Source organism: Idiotropiscis lumnitzeri, chromosome 20, assembly GCF_059441095.1.
Source record: "Idiotropiscis lumnitzeri isolate Australia: NSW breed Sydney's pygmy pipehorse chromosome 20, RoL_Ilum_1.0, whole genome shotgun sequence".
In the NCBI taxonomy this organism is placed as follows: Eukaryota; Metazoa; Chordata; class Actinopteri; order Syngnathiformes; family Syngnathidae; genus Idiotropiscis; species Idiotropiscis lumnitzeri.
In genome coordinates, this window is record NC_142410.1 from 5,616,002 (window position 1) to 5,630,296 (window position 14,295).

The 14,295-nt window shown below is 42.8% G+C and overlaps 2 protein-coding genes across 9 annotated transcripts in view; both read left to right on the forward strand.

The window, feature by feature from the left end:
* Window positions 1–5,650, forward strand: part of mrtfab (myocardin related transcription factor Ab) — a 29,756-nt gene extending 24,106 nt beyond the window's left edge. For 3 of the 5 annotated variants that reach the window (XM_088285067.1, XM_088285071.1, XM_088285069.1), the window contains 9 exons: window positions 164–335; window positions 577–957; window positions 1,043–2,014; window positions 2,645–2,845; window positions 2,920–3,012; window positions 3,150–3,290; window positions 3,417–3,509; window positions 3,683–3,743; window positions 3,828–5,650. In XM_088285067.1, the coding sequence (XP_088141193.1) occupies window positions 164–335; window positions 577–957; window positions 1,043–2,014; window positions 2,645–2,845; window positions 2,920–3,012; window positions 3,150–3,290; window positions 3,417–3,509; window positions 3,683–3,743; window positions 3,828–4,381 (2,668 nt within the window). In that variant the 3' untranslated portion in view covers window positions 4,382–5,650. Of the gene's footprint in view, window positions 1–163; window positions 336–576; window positions 958–1,042; window positions 2,015–2,644; window positions 2,846–2,919; window positions 3,013–3,149; window positions 3,291–3,416; window positions 3,510–3,682 lie in introns of all 5 variants that reach the window. The other 2 variants (XM_088285070.1, XM_088285068.1) reach the window with 2 other exon arrangements.
* A 243-nt stretch (window positions 5,651–5,893) lies between these two features.
* Window positions 5,894–14,295, forward strand: part of shisa8b (shisa family member 8b) — a 30,315-nt gene continuing 21,913 nt past the window's right edge. Inside the window, exons 1-3 of one of the 4 annotated variants that reach the window (XM_088285075.1) lie at window positions 5,894–6,281; window positions 6,573–6,625; window positions 6,726–6,805. The gene's annotated coding sequence lies outside the window, so the exon portion shown is untranslated. The other 3 variants (XM_088285080.1, XM_088285076.1, XM_088285078.1) reach the window with 3 other exon arrangements.

Sequence of the window (14,295 nt, forward strand, 5' to 3'; positions counted from 1 at the left end):
GTATAATTTATAGGAGCAGGTAATAAAAAAAAAAAGCTCAAATTTCCCCATTGTGGGACTAATAAAGGACATCTTATCTTATCTTCTTACAAGGCGGCTAAGATTAACGAGTTGTAGCCCTACATGGTACCGGGTGTCATCTACGTTTTGTGTCCGCCCACAGGCCAGCACCAGAGCAGCCGCTCCCGACGAACCCCAGCCCTTCCCCCACTCGCAACGTTCCCACGACCGCCAACAGCACTTCAACACCGACCAGCGGAAACGCACGTCAGGGCCAAAGTTCAGTGGGAGGGGCCAAACCGACCACATTGCCCGCCAACCTGGATGAGTTCAAGGTAAATAACAGAGAAAATGAACGTCAGAGTTAGAGGTGGTCCTCGGTTTACAACAGTTTCAAGGTTTGGGGCAACTTGTGTTGTAAAACGGGGACCCCCTCTGATCAGTACTGGAGTTAAATATGAAGAGTAACTTTTAAAGAGCAACAATCTATAAATAAATAAGAATTCAAAACCTTGTAAAAGCTCCACTTTGTTGACTCTTTCACTTTGAGTAAAGTGAGTACCGCTTTTGTTCCAGGTCGCCGAGTTAAAACAGGAACTGAAGTTGCGAGGTTTGACTGTCTCTGGCACCAAAAACGATCTCATCGAGAGGCTCCGCAACTACCAAGAGCAGAACGCCGCCCCTGCGGCCATCTCCAAAGGCGGCGTTTTGCAACCCATGCATCAGAGCGCTGCGTCTGCAGCGAGCGCTGCTCCGGCCGCAGGCACCGACCACCAACCGGCTGAGGGAGGGTTCAAGGTGGCTCTGTCCCCACTGGCTCAGGCTTTTCCTGGTCGAGTGATGCGTTTCGGTAGCACCAGCTCCAGCCCGCCCGTGTCTCCTTCGCCATCTGAACGCTCATTAGCGGGGTTGAGTCCAGATGAAACCAGCTGTAATGGTGACATGTTTGGGGAGATGGTGAGCACCTCATCACAAATACACGATTGCCTCTCAGGCTTTTCCCAAACACCGTTTTATGTTTTTTTTTTTTTTCTTTCTTCAGGTGAGCTCTCCCCTGACTCAACTCACCCTCCATCCCTCTCCCCAGCACCCGTCCAACGCCTCCCCTCTTTCCCAACAGCTCAGTCAGCCTAAAGAAGAAGGCCAGAGCTCATGCAGCCTCCACCGGTCTTCACCTGGCTCGGTTAAGCCTCTGGAATCTTTCTCTGTAGTAGCCATGGACTCTTGCTCCATGGACAAAGACCAGATGCTGCAGGAGAAGGACAAGCAGATCGAGGAGTTGACCCGGATGCTGAGGCAGAAGCAGAGGCTGGTGGAGACACTCAGATCCCAGCTCGAGCTGGGAAAGATGGCAGGAGGAGTGGCATCAGAGCGGGAAGGGAGCGAGAAGAGAACTGCATCTCCGGATGTTAAACCGCAAACACTCATTAAAGCCTCGGCCATCGAACCCCCCGTGCTTCCCAACGGCCTGGTGAAAGTGAAGCTGGAAGCTGAGACTGAGGAAGGCATGACGGGTGTAATGGAGGAGGCCCAAAGCAAAAGAGTGGTCCAGCCGATGCAGTGCTCCCAGGAAACTCTGCTCAGACTGCAGCAGATTAATCGGCTGCAAGTCCAGCAAACGGAGCAACTGAGGCAGTCCCGTAAAGTTTCGGAGACCAAGTCGCACCCTGCAAAACACGCCGAGCACAAGAAAGAATCCCAAATCCTGCTCCAGCAGCAGCAGCAACTGCAGCAACTTATCATTCAGCAGACGCAACAAAAGCAGCTGCAGGCCCAGCAGAAGTTGGTGCAACAGAAACTGGCCCAGCACAACCAGCTGCAACAAGCTCAAGGGAAGAAGAACCAAACGCAGCACAAGAGCCCGGTTCAGCTGAAACGGGTTCAGGTGCAGATCCACAACCAGACTGTGGCCAGCCAGAAGCCTGCTGCCAACCACGGCCATCAGAGGAAGCATCTGAAGGCTCAGCAAAGGCAGCAGCACAAACAGCAGACGGCCTCTGTCAGCACTCAGCAGGTTTGGCCCGCATCAGCACAAATTAAATTAACCAACATCCAACCTATTTTTACTCATAGCTCCCCTCCGCAACATTAGGTACACCTACACAATCGACGGAGATTTAAAAGAGGAGCAGTTTAGTTGTGATTGGTAGCGATTATGCTATTGGACTGCATTGCTGTGGTTTTTATAGCATGGATTTAAGAGTGCCCCAATTTACAAGTTTTTGATGTTGCATCACCCCAGTGACAGGTCGTTTCAGGAAAAAAAAGGAAACTTTATCAGACCATCTTAAAGCATCATCAGAAAGTCATCTAGTGATGCTCTCTATTGGATTATATGCAAAATGCATTTCATATAATAATCTGACTTTTCAAGAAAAAATCACACTGATGATGTGGAGGCCTTGAAAACGCAAGTATCGCATAATGCTGTGTTCAGTGTCACAGGATTAAAACCACGTAGCAAAAAATTGTTTTTGGGGGCCTGGTGAAACTCATTGATGTCAATTCCGTTCATTTTAATGGAGAAAATTACGTTGATAAATTAAGTATCTGGAAGAGCTAAAGCTATTTAAAAAAAAGTTGAATTGAGAGGTCTATTCATCCAAATGTAAATAAGTCCCTTGTTGCTTTTTTGTCCCCTTAGGGTGCACCAGTCTTCGTCAACCAACAGAACGGCACTCAGATTCACACTCAGGCTATTTCGTTAGACCTCCTTAAGTCTGGCGGCACGCTGGTCACCGACACCAATGGCAACCACTACTTGATCGCCCTCACCAGTAGCACGGTGGACGGTCTGAACCGAGCGCCCTCGCAGGCCAAAAGCAACGGTCGTGTCACGTTGCAGGTATAGCGTGGAACTAAATGTGTGCAAGTGAGCGTGAGGACCCCGCACGTCCTTCATATTCTTTGTCCCGACAGAGATTGCAGTCCACTGCGAACAAGCTGCCCGGCACTGACGGCCAATCACAAGAGCAGAAAGTCAGCCAGGATGTGAGCCAGCCAATCAAAAAGGTGCGACTGCCGTCTTTGCGATTGTGATGACGATCAACCGGCAATCTTTCTGTTCATCATTTCTATTTGTCATCAAAATAACTGCGATAACATTTCCATTCGGCTGATTGACACATGCTGTTAATTACCTCCCCCAGGGACCGAAAGCAGAGCTGCACGTGGACACCAATGGCGTCCCACCGGCCGGTTCATGCGTCAGCGCTCCTCCCACCCTGCAGCCTTTCTTTGACGACATGTCGGACAGCGAAAGCCAAAGCAGCCTGATCTCCTCCTTCAAGGTACCGTCGGCTCGACCGGCGCGTGTCACGCCCGTCTCCATTTCCATCCCTGCTCCTCGTTCTTCCCCACATTCGTTAACTTTTTTTTCCCCTCTCGTTTCTGCTCTCATCACTCCATCCTGGCAGACAGAGCGGGTGTGTCCACCTTATGACCGACACACCCTGTTTACTCCTCCCTCCCCCAAACCCAACATCTCTCTTCCTTCACAGCGTTGCAAAGTACGTCCGCCCTCCTTTGCTACCCGTTGCCCTTTTCTTTTGACTTCCTTTCTAGCTTCACTCTCTCACATTGTTGCAGGACTTCGTTTATCTTTTTTTGTTCTGTAGCACATTTTCTATGTTTAATATATTTGGACACCGTTCACAAATAATATGGTGTCTTCTTTCTGCAGGGAAACGGCGTCAATTGTCAGCAGATGGACGACCTCTTTGACATCCTTCTGAAGAGTGGAGGTACGGATCACTTTCTGCTTGGGTTTTGGTTTCCTCCGTCGCACTCACACATTTTTACACCTTTCCTTTTGTTGCCTCCAAAAGAAATCCCCGGTTTTAAGGCCAACCCGGACCCGTCGCTCGCCCCCCTACACTCTGACCCACCGTCACCCACCTCCCCGCCGTCCCCTCTGCACCTCTCCCCTCCCACACCTACTTCTCCCCTCGTCTCCCCTCCTGCCCCACTGAGGGAGCCTTGCACGGGCGGAGGTCGCCTGGAGGACTTCTTGGAGAGCTCCACTCTGCTCGGCGTGGAGCCAGGCGGCGGCCTGGCACTCATCGACGACCTCCACAGCCAAATGATGAGTACCGCCAGCATCCTGGACCACCCGCCCTCCCCCATGGACACGTCCGACCTGGGCTTCTCACCCCACTCTACGGGGCTGGACTTTGGGGACGCCGCTCTGGACAGCATGGACTGGCTGGACATCTCAATGGTGGGGAGTTCCAACACCAGCGGCGTCAGCGGTACTGGGGGAGGAGGAGGAGACGGGGGGACCAGCCTGACCCCCCTTGCTCCGCACACGCCACCGAGTGTCTTCTCTGCTGACTTTCTGGACAGCACGGACCTGCAGCTACACTTGGAGTCGTGTCTGTAGCCTCAGATGACGGCGTGCCTCCTTCAGACTCCATCTTGATACCTTCTCTATGCTGTCTCTTATCACTGCTGGGCTCTCTGGCACACGCAGATGGAAAGCCGTTGAAGTGTTGATTCCATATCCTTGATATCCATTTTACAGACCATGTATTTTTCCACTTTGTCCTCTATAGGAAGACAATTCAGTGCATTAATAGAATACACTTATTATTGCATTTATTTTTTTCCACAACTCGTGCCACTTTTGCCTAAGACGAGTCAGATAGGACTATTAGTGTGCCCTTAGTACGGAGAATGGTCTCATTAGTGAGGACAAAGCCAATAGACATGGAATTTACACCGGATATCAAGAATCTTGGACATGCTCAACCGGTTTCCCATGCACGCTCACGTACACACAGCCCTTTCTATTACTGGCTTTATTATGCACTGATGCGGGCTTCAAGTAATCTGTACAGTACTCCAATGTGGATCCATGAGCAAGTCTTTACCAATTTGCGTGCTCACCTGCTCAAAGTGAATCAGTCATATCACAGCTACGGTGACCCATCAAACTTGTACTGTCAGATGGAAGTGTGTGTGAAGTGCAAGTGTGTCAGTGCCTCCTAAACTATTGCACTTAAGTCGGATTGGTTTAAAGGGGGCCTTCAGGTCAGCAGACGAATGTTGGGCGAAGCCACCTTTTGTTACGTGACTGATCAGATGAGTTGTTTAGCAACTTGATGCTCACCCACACGAGTTAAGAAAAAAAAAACGCACAGCCGTCACTGGTTGTCAGTTGCTGTTGAAATGAACCTTATCAGTGGCGGCAGTTTAAATTGAAGCCTCGTTAGAGGTTACGCATTACTGGTAACATTATGGTAGACCACTATGTATTGCTGTATATGGGGTGTATATTATCAATTGTTCATATGGCTATTTTTTTCTTTGCTGGTTGTTTAGTGGAGCTAGCCAGCTGGGGGAAATAGGGTGAGGGCGGGGCCTCCAAAAACTTGGACCTTGTCATTTTTTTTTTAAAGAATAAACAAAAAAAGCTATGAAACCAATTGTCCAAATCCTTATTCTAGTTAAAAATGAACAGCGACTGGCGGAGCAGATGTTGGAAAAGTAATTTCCATTCTTTAATCCGGCCCACTGAACATTTACATGATCAGGAGTCTTGTAATATGTCATACCAATTTTCTCATTGTTTTCCTTAAAGTTGAGGAATTAAAATGTATTTTTTTAAAAGATTTAATTGAAATAAAATAAAAGCAATTTTAGGAAAAGTGTTCAAATATAGTCAAGTAATTGCTTCATTGACATTTGAATGAACTGCACTATTTAACTTACTTTACGTATGCATTTTGCTTCATCGCACCCATCTGTTGTAAACTAAAAAAAAAAAATCAGTACAGCAGTTTTCCCATTTTACGTAAATCGAAACGTTCCGTCGTATGACTGACCTGCGCTGAAGGGAATGGAAAAACATGTAGATCGCCACAAGGGGGCGCCATTGCACATAAATTGCTACTTTCGAGTATGACAAAGATCCATGCGGACATAAACGAACGGACATAGTCTCAGCTCGACTTTTTAAATACGATTATCTCTCTTAATTGCATAATCGGAACTTCAAATCTTCCGTGGTAATAGTGTATTTTATAATCTGGCTTTCCATTTTGAATGGAGGAGGGGAGTGACTTCATTGGCGGCCCGATGAAACTACCGCATTAATTTTTCCTCAAATGTTGGATGTTAAATTTAATGTATAAAATCCTGCCATCAAACCCACTCGACTCTAAACAATCGCTTGTTTTGAAAAGAACCTTTAGCTTTTATTTTGAACGTCATAACCGGTTGTAGGTTCCATTTGTAAGTGTCCTTAATTAATAAACGCTCTAAGACAGCTGGTGCAACATGTAAGTTTGTCACTTCGCCGGTTAAATATTGAAATGTTTATGAGAAGTTATCGAATAAAACTGGCGTTTCTTCTATATGAATCATTCAGTACGTGGAATTCACCAATTTAACGTCTCATTTGGCTTGTAAGCTAAAGAAAATAATGAAATACGTTTAATTAAAACACGTTCGCGTTTGACTCGACGTTTTCCCACAGAGTAAATTTGTTTTCTGAAGTATTGCTGTCTCTAAAAAGCTATTTTTTTCGTGAAAGTTATTTAATGTTGTATTGTTATTTGTGTATTTTTCAGTTGGAAAAAAGTGAATGCCATAGTGTCAGAATATCTATCCACCCAACACTTCAGTAAGTATGCTTGGATATTAATTTATTCATTTTTATGTAATTTAATGTTTATTTATTTACTTTTTTTGTTTTTGTTTTTTAACTTTCTCAAACAATGTAGACACTACATTGGGATGATAGGAGGTCTTATGTTTAGGTGCCATCTGGTGCCTCACTTTGTTTCTACGGAATGAAAAACAGGTACGTGACATTTCATAACATTACAACATTTTTGCTCCCTTTTTTCATGATCTTAACTGAAAGACTTAATAGTTTTTTTCTACAGACTCCAAGTTTCTCTTGCGTTTTTTTTTTTTGCTCACACATCTGTCCAAATCTCTGCCCTGTATTAAATCCAAAATGTTTTTTTGTAAAAGGTGAATTCACAAAACTATAAACCCATGCTTGGTTCCGGTAAATATTTCAATTTCGTTCCAAGAATATTTTGGGGTTAGGGCATTATCAACATGTTTCTTTTGCTGTAGTCTTAAATTGTATTTGCACAGTTCATCATTAGATGGCAGACATTGCTTAAAGTTTTGTTTGCACTTTGTCTTATACTTCCCATTACTACACAGTGGGGAGGCCTTATAAAAAAATTGACATGCAGGAAAAGAAATCACAGTATATGGTTATCTGAATATTTTTTTATGTGAATTGAGCATTAATTATCAGAAACTATTGTAATTATTAAAAAAAAAAAAAAAGTCTATTTAAAATGGCATTATTGTCCTATGTGCCCCCCAGTTGCGCTGATGAAAAATTGTGGGGCCACTCCCATCATTTAAGTTGCCCATCCCTGATCTAAGACTTTGCCTATACGCAAAAGGCCTATTTATACCAACTATTGTTCACAAATCAGCCTAAATCCTTTAGTATAAAACACTCAAAAATGTGCAACGATCATCAGAATTCAACCATGTAAAATTAAAGAGGTGGAACTGATTCGAGCGTTCTTTGTAAAGTGACCTCTCCATATAGTCTGCCTACCACTGGCCTGTAAGAGCTTTTGATGTCTTGTTTGACTTTCATTGGCTGCTCCCAATCCCTGGAGCACCGGGCGACTTTCCCCTCATCCCCTCTCAAAGACACACATGATCCCATGGTATAGCTCTCGTGTAGATTCTCAACACACGGCACGCACACGTGTCAAAGCAGCTCCCCAACGTAGCGTCACAACCTCCTATAGCGAAGCCGATAAGTCCCAAAGCCCTTGCCGCTAATGAACTGCGCTGAGCTCCAAAGTGCCACGGGGCGTCGAGGGCTGAAAGCTCTCCTCTCCAGCCTTCATCCCGCTGACACGCGTCCACCACCACTGCGGCCAGTGTATCGTCTTTAATCATACACACATCAGTAACTTGCAGCATGTCAAACATGTGAGCCAAGTGTCAAGGGGAAGGTCCCAACATACGCAAAGTAAGTGCTTACTTGAGATTTGATCCCTTACTTTTCATTCTTTCGAGAGGCGATCTTGAGGGTACTGATCATGGGGGCCACTAAAACCAAAAACTAACATCAAGTGCCTATCAATTACAATTAAGGTAGTTTAGATCAATTTCTAACTTTCCTGGGGGTGATACTGAATGAGTTTTGTACACAGAAATTAAATCCGTTAGATCATAGACTTTTTTTTTGTTGAAATATTCCATAAAAAAAAAAAGGAGCTTCACTACATAAAGCTAAATTCTTGTAATTGAAAACTACTTCTAACGCCGCTATTGCACAACACTGCTTGCATGGATATTGGCCATCACCAGGCGAGACAGTGATGAAGCGTTTTTAAATTGAAATAAAGAAGGTCACGTTTTGGGTTAATCAGCACCCGTGGAGTCATTTGGATGTGGAAAATGTGTTTGGCTGCGTAAGATGAAGCGTGAATACCAAGCTCACCTGCTTTGTGTGGCTGTTCATGAGCACACACACCCACACACACACGCAGGGCGTCTCGGTGCCCGTGATGACCGATGTGAGCTCGGAGAAGCCCACGAGGCTTCCCATGAAGCGTGACGCATTGTCAACTTTGCCTCAAATTTCTTTTTTATTATTGTGCGTGTGGTGTTATATGATCGAGTATCAATGAAATGTTTGGCTGATTCGCTTCCAAATAGAACACACAAAGTGTCTCGCACTCACCCCGAAATGACGCTGTAATGACTTGGGATGGCGTGAGGACAATGTTCGAGCGAGCACATCACAAAAAAGGCGTCAAGTCATTGAAGGTTGTCAGTTTAAATGGAGTCGGGCTTTAAAAGACGCACTTGAGACGAGATAAGACTGCTGCTACTGCAATATCCATTAGAGTGTGGCGTTATTACACCGATTGCAACATCATTTTAGGAGCAACTTTGTAATTTTGAGGAGCATTTTTTTTTTTTTCAGTAATCTCGGGGACCTGAAGCAAGGCTTTGTTTTTCATTTTTTTGGAATGTCAATGAAACGGCAAAGTTTTAGCGTTGCAGCTATTTTCGTATTCGAGTATCCTATTGAAAATTGCATTGAATAATCAAATATTCGGATAGAGGGAAATTTCACTCGCAAATAAACGTAACATTTCTTGTATGAAAAACATTTAACAGACTTTGCGCAGCTTTACTTGCATAGCAGGAATTTTATGGACATGACCAATTTGTCGCTCGTCATAACGAACAGAGACCTAGCAACCGGTAGTGCACATTATGCTAGTTTAGTACATTAACATGAATCTCTTTTGTATCTTTCACGTTTGTCCACTTACTCAGTACTTGAGTGTATTTTTCACTCCTTACTTTCACTAACTAAAGTAATTATTTGGGCATGTGAAGCGTGAGATTCAAATCCAGAACCTGTTCACCCTAACTGCGAGGCAGACGTGCTAACCACCAGCAACCAGTCGTTTCACTAAATCCTCAAACTATGAACTAAAGGTTTTTAAATAAAACAGTCGTGTTTTGCCATTTGTACTTTTGCGTATCACTGTAGAGAGGAGTTAGGAATGCAGCTGCAGATGCACCTATCATGTATATAAGAGCAACTTGGAGACAGTGTTTATGAGCGCGAGGCCCACAAAAGAAGAGAGAGGAGGCGGTTGGGTTTGATGAACTGGAGAGGAGCAAGAAATATGCAGGAGGACCTGCCGAAATAGCAGCTCCCTATTAAAATCCACCACTGCACCTGCCATTCAACCGGCTGCCGTGTTGCAATGCACGTTGAACCTCTCTTCATCCCGAACAACCATGATGCGCCATTTGTAAGGCGAGAGTTGGTTCCTTTGTCTATTTTTTTTTTTTAAATAAATACTTAACTGGTGGAGGTACACTAATAAGGAGATGATACCAACTAAGACCATTCGTCATTGTCATCATCATCATTTTAATAATCGTTATCCCTTTTGCACAGCTACATTTCTATATTTCATGCACATTCACACATAATTGACATTCACATTTAAACATAAAAACAACTCCGCGCAGACAAAACATGCGGAGCCCTCATCCAATGTGAGAAAGGTTGACACTTTGAACTTTTAGAGCGACAGTTCAGAAAAACCTCGTCTGGATAAAATATCGACACAACGATTGATTTCGTGTCTCGTTTTGAATCGCACATACTTCTTGGATGAAACTTCGCTTGAGCTGCGTTCGGCAACATCACGGCAGCATCACGAAGATAAAACTAAATAACTAGAAAAAAGAAAACATGACAAACATACGTAACAAAAAAATAGAATGATATCCATCTTTTTGGGTTAATTGAGCCACTCAATGATGTCACCATTCATCATTAGTTAAATTATTAATATGTTCCTTGAGGAATTTACGCCTTAAAGGGGAAGTCAACCCAAAAATGTCCTTATCAAAAATATGTTCTATGCAACCCCGCTTGACAAAATGTGACATTCTGATTAATATTGTGTTTGTAGATTATGAGTTAAGCAGTAAAATCGACCCGTTTTTGTCCATTTCAGTGGGCGGTCATATTGTCACTTCTGTCCACTGAAAATGACATCACAGTTGCTCAGGGCTCAGTTAACGACCAATCATGGCTCCGCTTCAGAAAAAGATGAGCCGTGATTGAGCCCTGAGCAACTGTGATGTTATTTTCAGAATCCAGAAAGTGAAAAAAATGGCTGCCCCTGAGATGACCAAAAAAAGTGGATTTTGATGATATTAATCAGAATGCCAATTTAGACCACAGAAGGCAAATACAGCATTTTATTGCTAATTTGGGGGATTTTAAACACTAAGTTTAGCGTCTTCCCCCTTTTAAGCTTTTAAAACAAGCCTTTTCAGTTTGTCATGTCAATATTTGAGCGCGGAACTTCAGGGGCAATGGCGACAGAATCAAGACAGGTAGACACAAAAGCACTGGGAAATGAGATTCATTCCGCTTGTGTGGCGAAAAGGATGCCGGTGGCGCTGTGCCTGCGCTAAGATGGCCCAGAGGAGCTCGTTGTGGAAATGACTTGTAGCGGGCCGAAATGAAGCAGCATATTTGCATCTCCTTTCATTTTGTAAAAGGTCACCAATGACAGCGAGGTCCAAAAAGGCATTAGCACAAAAACAGACACACACACACCCATTATTCTGATGACAGCGCCACAGTCTTTGCTTTGTGATTGTAAATAATCCAAACAAAAAAAATAAACGAAAAACGCTTTTCATCGTCCTCCTTATATGAAGTCACTTTTGAGGTTGACTGACAAGGTCAAGTCGATATTCATTTAACAGTATTTTTTATTTTTTGTTTCGCTGTAGATATATATGCATCATGGGTATAAAAAGTCTACACACCCTTGTTCGATTTTTGCGATCTGAAAAATGAGACAATGTTTTCCCTTGTAAATCAATTGATTTTTTTATTTTTGTTTTTTTGTTTTTTACAAAGTAAAAATGTTGTTGTTGCACAAGTGTCCACACCCTTTTAAAACCGGGATGTAGCTGTGTTGAGAATTATCCAATCAGTTAAAGAGCTTCTGGTCAACACGGCTTTTCCTGGCATAGGCTTTTCAAGCAGTTTTACAGTTGAAGTTTATTCTCAAACCAAACGTGAGCTTTTTTTTTTTTCATAAGTTACTTTACTAAAGCCCCATTCAAGTTGGAGCCTCCAACATGCTTCACTGTTGGCATGGTATTTTTTTTTTTCTTTTTTGGTGATAAGCCATGTTGTGTTCGTTTGGAATTATGGCCAAAATAATAAAACCTTTATTTCATCAGACCAGAATGATTGAATCCATTCAATCTCCCAAACATTAATATTGGGAACATTAACTGTGGAAAAAGCTTTAAAAATTATTTACCTTAGACCGGGGTGTGTTGACCATTTATATCCACTGTATGTGTTATTTCTGATATTTAACTCCTCTCTATTCATAAAATAAGGAAACAAAAAATAGAAACAGCTCATAGTAGCGTTTAATGTGTCTAAAAAGCAAAATGAATTCTTCAACAAGTATGCTGATCACGTGACCGGGAGTAAGCTTCAAATCAACTATGATGGCTGAGTGAAGTTTGCAAATGAGGGAGGGGGCGGGGGGGCTGTTGTTGTTAATTCTGCCCCGTGATTCATCCCCTGTGGACATCGGTGACCTCTTTTGTCTTTGCTTTTCTAATTGGCCGAGTGAGTGCAGTCAAATGGTCAGGGATCATTCGCGTAACTAACAGATTTTCATTACTCTGCACTCCATTTTCGGCCTCATTTGGCACCGTTTGCTTTTTTTTTTTTTCCTCTATGAGGACATTAAAACGTCCCGTAGTGGAATTACTTCACATTGCATGCAAATTTCAAGAAAACGTCTCAATCAAAACATTATCAACCTGATAAAGTCATGCCGACAAAACAAGTCGGTACTACTTTTTAGCGTGTCATTCTTGTATGACACGAATTCTATGCTGTACAGTAAATAACTGGCACTAGACACGTACAAACCTTACACATCTGTAAATTGGTACAAATATTATTTTTGATTTTTTAATTATTTTTTATGCATGTGCAAGGGGAGCACAGTTGAAAACAAACCTCATGAGGGGAATATTAATTTGCAATGATCATTTCCTGTTCCCTGACGAACGCACCCTTCATATTTAAATGTGCTCCAATGAATAAATGACAGCACGCACACAAACATTTGAAACAAAAGCGTCGCCTAACTGAACAATTTCATTAAAAAGCTTCAAAATGACCCCCCCAAAAAAAGGAAGAGCCAATTTGTAGCTTGTTTTGTTGATTTCCCTGATTGCGAGTTTTATCCATGCCGTGACCATGCTTATGACTCAAAACACTTGCATTTCGAATTTTCGTTTTCCAATTTAAATGAATGAAAATACCATTAATTGGTCGCAGCCAACCCCCAAAAAATATATATATTTTTTTCTATCATCCCCTTTTCATGACGCAATTCAGCGGCAATACACCCTATAAGCAGTGATCAATAAGCTGATGTTTGTCGATCAATGGACTTCCTGTTGAAGTGTGCGCTCAGTCGTTTTGCCCCTCAGGAGTTGACCTTGTAATTGCCTGGCACGACACCGCTGCACTCGCTCACACCAGCCAAGAGACGCATGAGAGACGCTCGCTCGGCTCCGCGTGTTTGTATGCGTGTTGTTGCAAATGTTTGTGAAGTCTGGCGTCAAGGTTATGTTCCACTATGTTCTACTTCTTAAATATTCTTCACCGTTTCTATTGTAATATATGAATTAGAGCGGAGGGGAATCAAGCTTTGAAGATGCGCATGGTGATGCATTTTCAAACACACTGATGTCACAATCAGGGAAATTAATGTTTGTAAATCATTGAACACTCATTCAAATGTGACAATAATAAACATAATACGCATGCAAATGACCTCCAAAGGTTTTAGAAAGGTTTCACCAGATGGCAGCAAAGCACTATTTTTGTCAGAATGAAACTCCCCAACTTAGTCCACCATAGTTCCTTGGCACCAAAACCATGCTTTTATTGCTCCGATATTTTATTGCTATGCTCAAAAACAGCGAATAACAGAAAATACAGTCCATTCCGAGATCCTACACTTGCGATTTCGGTTACATTTCTTCTATATGCAAAAGTGCACATATGAATGCATAAGTTTGATGTGTTTCTCCATTGCGGATAATGGCTTCCTTACTCAGCCAGAATTCCACTTAGCGCGTTGCAATTCAGTGGGGTTGGATAATTGGCAGTGATAAATAACAAAACAAGCGCAATTCCATCAAGTGTTATTCGTGGAAACACACACAAAGCTAAAATATGAATATTCATCGACCGTATGAAGTATTCAAATGAAATATTCAACAGATTGGGGAAAGTGGGAGCATGTGTAGAGGGAGAGGATAATTGGAGTCTTCTAGGTAAAGATAAACACAAATTTATTGGTGTTGTTTGGAAACAGGAATTCTAAATATCAGACAAACGCGCGCGCGTGCACTCACACACACGCAAACGCTGTTTTTTGCGAGCTACTTAAAAAGAAATGAATTCTACTGGTCATATGGATTCTTGAAATCTATTGTGCATTTTTTTTTCTTTTTTACAACAAAAGTACAGAAAGATTTTTGCAGCGCTGACACAACTCGAGTAAGAGCAAAGATGATTTTCAATTCCAGCGTTGTTGTGTATGCACATCTAGATCTCGTACCTTTATTTATGTCTGGAAAGATATCCTGAAAGAAATATTTTCCAAAAATAATTGTTGCTCTTTTTACCTATCATGGAAT